General features: G+C 32.1%; 1 protein-coding gene across 4 annotated transcripts in view; it reads left to right on the top strand.

Annotated features, from left to right (window-relative positions):
* LOC126749069 (uncharacterized) overlaps window positions 1-5445 on the top strand; it is a 251533-nt gene extending 246088 nt beyond the window's left edge. For all 4 annotated transcript variants that reach the window (XM_050458794.1, XM_050458862.1, XM_050458725.1 and 1 more), the window contains 3 exons: window positions 600-833; window positions 894-1088; window positions 3126-5445. In XM_050458794.1, the coding sequence (XP_050314751.1) occupies window positions 600-833; window positions 894-1088; window positions 3126-3355 (659 nt within the window). In that variant the 3' untranslated portion in view covers window positions 3356-5445. The remainder of the gene's footprint in view (window positions 1-599; window positions 834-893; window positions 1089-3125) is intronic.
* Window positions 5446-6000: the final 555 nt, after the last annotated feature.

Genomic DNA, 6000 nt, shown 5'->3' with positions numbered 1-6000 from the left:
AAATACATCTCTGAGACATTCTTCTTCGTCTAAAGTCACAGAAGAACAGCAATATTTTGTCTTTATGAAATGAGATGGGCACGATGAGAAAGTATCTTTAATCGGTTTATCAATAACAGCCACAACTTCCTTGCCAAAACTAAAATACCCAAAGAAATATTTTAAAGGCCGAGCCGTTCAAGCGACTTCCGTTCTAGGGCGGCAAATGGTCGCCGTTGCATTCGGAAGGTCAGTGTCAGCAGTACGACGGTACTCCGACAACAAGTACAGCAGCAGCAGTGTTATACCGCGGGCACCATCGACGAATATCAATCAGTTATAGTTGGTTATTTCGTCCCCCGCGTCTCATCACCTTCGTCGTTCCGTTCAATCCGGTACTACCGAGCGCGATTTTACTTCGACTTCCTGCCGAAGAATGGAATAAAATACGGATGAATCACCCATTCATTCGGGGTTTAAGGATTTTTATCCGGTTATTATATTGGAATTAAAAAAAATCCTGAAACTAATGTGATAATTTAGTGTAAAGATAAATCTTATAGTATGACATTTTTGTTTCGAATAATTGATACGATAACTAATTTATTTTTATATTTCAGAATCGTGTTCTTCACGGAGCACTCCCAAGCCAAGGCCACCGGCTCCAACCCCACGGCCAAACATCACATTCCTAACGTACCCCTGTCCTCCCGCGTATGCTGCGTGGTTCTGCCTAAACGGCGCTACCTGTTTTACCGTGAAGATCCAGAATAGCTTGCTGTATAACTGTATGTGTGCGGAAGGCTATCAAGGATCCAGATGCGAGTACAAAGATTTAGATGGCTCATATTTGCGTAAGTCAGCGTTAACAAAATTAGTGGAGTCATATGACTTCACAATATTTTTTTTTGCAGCGTCACAACGTCGTTTTATGCTAGAAACCGCATCGATAGCGGGAGGCGCTACCATCGCGGTGTTCTCTGCAGTAATTCTCTGCCTCGCAGCTTACCTGAGATGGCGAAGGCGAAGGAAAAATCTTCAGAACGGTGATCAAGTGGACGGAATCCAGCCATATCCTAGGCAGCTTATATTTGGAGTGCGTCCTCAAGGTAAGAAGTCTAGTTTTTCACGGCTTTATGGGTCTGAGAGGTTATGTTGATATCCAAAATGCCCGTTACGGTTCATTATGAACCATAACAGGCTTTACGTTATGCTTCATGCTATGGCATGAAGATATATATAATCAATTTATAGTTTTTCCAACTTAAGACAAAAATTGGGTTATTTCAAACATAAGAAAATGTATGAAAATGTTTATGCATATAAGAATTTACCTGAACCAGAGGCAATTTTTAGAGGTTTTTAAAAATATATTCGCGAGATGGCGCTATATTTAAAACAGCCTCTTAGTTTTAGTGGAGCCTTAAATTACCGTTTGAATGATATATCTAACTTGCATATTGAAAACATTTCAAAGGTAAAAATTAATTTATACGTACAGTGGTGGCAAAAAAAATAAGAGTATTGGAATAATTGCTAAAATAGTTCCATTTTTTGGAGGATATGTATAATAGTATTAACACTATATTATCCACAACCGAAGGTCTTATTATTATATTCATTGGAATGTCTAGCATCTTTTTATCTCACAAATTATTTTTGTAAATAAATTTCTCTGGACAAAAAAATAAGAGTAATTTACGTTCGATATTCTTGTTATCAGTTGTCTCTAAATTCTTGTTGTGTTCAGATCTGTTTTTAAATTTAGTAAACGGTAATATAATAGTGCAAAACATTGTACTCCAGAAGAAGGGCGCTTAATAATTTAGTTACGAAGTCAAAATAAAAGTTTATTTGCAATGCTTTTAAAAGGTCACCTTGTTTAATTTCCAAAATTTTAAAGGAGCAATATGTAATAAATAAACCGCCAGAAACTCGAGGTCGTTCAAGAAAAACAACGGAATATCTTGATAAAATCATGGCACGTGAGATACACAAAGATCCATTTTTGACATCTGTTATAAAAGAGCAATGAAAAGAAATTTAAAATTGAATATTAGTACAAGAACCGTAAGAAGACACCCTGGAGGCAATAAATCTTCATGGGAGAGTTGCAAGAAGAATACCCTTTCTCAGTAAAAAATTTTTTTAACAAAAAATTGAATTTGCTAGACAAAATTTGGATCGTGTTAACTGAAAAAACATTTTTTCGGACGAAACAAAAATAAATTTATTTGGATCAGATGGAAGACTATTTATAAGACGGAATAAAAATCAAGAATATCATCCTAGACAGCATAGACACTGTGAAGCATGGTGGGGGAAATATCAAACTTTTTGGGCTTTTCTTATAATGGTGTGAGTCTAATTTTTCATGTGAAGGAAACTATGACCAAAGAAATATACTTAAACATTTTAGAGACAGTCATGCGACCTTATGCGCAGAAGATAATATGCCTCTCAGATGTATTTACCCAGGAACATACTGCAAAGATCGTAAAGTAGTGGTTTAGCAGTAAAAATGTTACACTTTTAAATTAGCCATCTTAATCACCCGATTTAGTACCTTTGGAGAGAGCTAAAAAATAGAGTTGCGGCAAGAAAACTTCTAACAAAAATGTTTTATGGGAAGAAATTAAAAAAGCTTGATATGCCTAGAAGATTTGCTACCGTTTTGAAGAAGAAAGGTCATACTTAGTATTATCTTATAAAGTGTTTAGTTTTTTTGTATAAAATTTTTTTCCGCCTATATTATTAGAATAAGCTATTTTTATTTTGTTACACTGATAAAAATATTATTATTTTGAATTTTATTATTTTATTTCTTTTTAATACCCTTCCCGCCTTTAAAATAAATAACTGTTAAGTAAATAAAATATAACAATAATGAGTTTTTTAAAATTATGCATAAACAACTACTTTATAAACTTTTTTTTACAATCATCCTTATAAATTTTTATGATCTCATATAAAAGAATGATTTCTTTAAGAATATTTAGATGTTACATATTTACACTTACTGGGTTAAAAAACAATTAGTGCATCAGTTACAGCATATACATATTGTGATATAAGTGAAGACTGTTCGGGTTTTCTAGTATATTAATATTTAAAAGATAAGTCTCACATAATGTTAATTGTTACAGGTCAAAACCTAGTTCCGATTCACAACAGAACACACAGTCCTCCTAGAGTGATACCAGGGGGCAGCAGCAACCAAATTCCAGGCGGCACAAATCCTGTAATCCACGAACCGAACCTTCTTAACCTTCCGCCGATGGAAGAGGGCCAACAAAACGCGGCCACAGGAATGCCACACGATCGGGGGGACCATCCGGCCACCCTGCTAAGGGGCGAAGCCCCCTGGGAAGTGTGAAATGGACGAATAAAATTCGATAATTTTTATGCGAGCAAGTAGAAGTGTGCGTACTGCCTCCTAATTAGTGCATTTAGTGATGTTATAAAACTATTGTAGTTTAAAAAGAAAGTCTCCACCGCACTTTGTTATATGCAGCCGCTTTGCAAATTAACAAAAATTGTTTTATCAAAATAAAATGTCAATAAGTTGGCAGCTTAATGATTACCTCGTACCACCCCTAGTATCGGGGACCTGTATTATCTTTTCTTTTGGTTTAAGAAAAACTACTGTGTAAAAATGTTGGTTAACATTGTAAGTTTTATTGTTTAATTTATTATTTATATTTCCTTCCAGTCCTTTCCAGTCCTTTTTATTGTGTCTTTATTTTTTTCTTTTTTCCCTAAATGCTTTGGGAGCCATATCATAAGTATTCATTAATTTTATAATACTCTTAAACATAACAATATTTTTTACCATATTGTGGAAACTATTAATTTTGTTGATTATAAGGCGATACTTCTAAGAAATTTCTAGAAGTACCATCAAATAATTTTATTTTTGTTTACACGTTTTAATATATTTGTTATATATTTCACTATTTTACCGAAAAATAAAATAACAAAGAAAGCTCCTACCCTCCCTATCCCAATCCTTTCTTAAGTGTCTAGGAAGTCTGATTATTGTAAGGCTGAAAAATTAGGTTATATGTGTAGATATGTACCTAATTATGAGGTGTTTTTTCAAAGAGAATCGCCGTGGTGTGATATATTTATTTTTCGTGCAGCTGACTTTTTTTTGAAAATGTTTTGGTCAAAAATTACTTTTAAGGTTTGTTTTGGCCTAAATATTTTCTGTTTTGAATACATTCCCGGATGTAATTTCTTATTTTGGAGACGGAAAATAAATAAAACCCTCGCTATTTGTTAAATCTGTAAATTTTTTTGTATTAAACACTTTTTCTAATATCATGTGGTAAGCAGATTTTTAAAACTTAATATCTGAAAATCTGCCATTGATTGAGTAAATTATTTTGTATGATGTATAAATGTAAATATTCCTATTATATCCGAGGGGGTCAGAAGAATCTTTAAATATTATTACTCTAGTAGTTTTTTCAAAAACTATTATCAAAAAATGTAAAGGGTATAGATTTTCATTTTTTGATATTTATTTTTTATGAAAATTCGGGAAAGAATGACAATTTTTCTCAAAGGTTCTTCGGGCCATCTCGTATAATATGCCCGTAAGATTATTTTCATTATTGGCAATAAACGAAGCAAATAGTTATTTTTTAATAATAATAATTACTTTATGTAAGCATTTGGTTCCTAATAAAAAATATTTTAGTATATTATCACTCCATTAATAATACATTACATTAAGTAATAATTATGATTTTAAAAAAGTACACAAGGAACAAAAAAATGTACCAGAAGTGCAAATATTCCTCAATCTTGACCCTTAGATAACTCTAGCGTTAACTAACCCTAGGGTCAAGAGTTGTATTATGTATATTGTGTTCGCTTATGTTATTTATTTTGCTTTATTCTCAATGTGGGTAGTAATTGTATTTTTGGTATGACAAGTCCCTCTATTTGTAAAATTTTTGTTCCCCCAAAACCAAAGCCAAGTTAAGTATTTTAAAGCTGAGATTAACTCCAATTTTATAGTCTCAGTTATCCGCCCTTATGTAGGTGACAAAGTAAGGTTTATGCTACGGTTAGCCAATGTTAGGCATATTTAGTCACGCTTATTTGCTACAGCACTATCCAATATTTATTATTCTGTAAATACATCACCATCAAATTTCAAACAAATTTGTCGCCTACAGTATTGTGCCGAGGAACAAAATCCATGTTCAAGTATTCCCTAATGTTAATATATCCCTTTATATTAATTTAGATTTTTTTTATATCCGTGTAAGTTATTATACATCTATCAAAGATGTAGTTTTTAACCGAACAAAAGCCTGCCCTCAATATTTTATTATGTATTCCTAAAACGATTTTGTAAATATTTTCCTTCCCTCGAAGAAAAAAATGTTAGAATATTTGTTTATTATTTTCACAGTAATTTGTAATGTTTAAAATAAAAACATTAAACTTTAATCTTGTATATTATTTATATAATAATCCTTTACCTTATTCCAAATGTGAAAAATGAAATCAATGTGAATAATTACAACGTTTCTTTGTATAATATGAACTAAGAAAACAGAAACCCTTCTGTTCAGAATTAGAAAGAACTGTTTTTGGAAATCGAAATTTTCATGATGCAATTTGGATGAACTCGAAGTCACGCATCTTTATTCTGAAACTAAAAACAAAGCTCACCACTCTGATTTTGATTTTCCATTAATTTCCATTTATTTTTTGAATTTCCATTAATTTCCAGGAACGTGGCGCGTCGGTAAATTTGAACAAAAATGTTTGACAAAAAAAAGGCGAAGTCTAGCTTTATATAGCAACTCTACTTAACCATTAACTAAGTGTAACATAGAGAAACATGATAAAAAAGCGAAAGATTAAAATTAAATTAAATCTAGCATGCAATAACACTTATAAAATAAAATATTAAGCAGATAAATAGTTTTTAGCTAAAAGTGACCGATATTCGTCGAGTCACATATCTAAAACAACCAATTAAAAAAATACATCGCAGGT

Source organism: Anthonomus grandis, chromosome 1 (genome assembly GCF_022605725.1).
Source record: "Anthonomus grandis grandis chromosome 1, icAntGran1.3, whole genome shotgun sequence".
Taxonomy (NCBI): domain Eukaryota; kingdom Metazoa; phylum Arthropoda; class Insecta; order Coleoptera; family Curculionidae; genus Anthonomus; species Anthonomus grandis.
The sequence above is the reverse complement of the archived record's forward strand: the minus strand, read 5'-3'. Positions and strand labels throughout refer to the sequence as shown.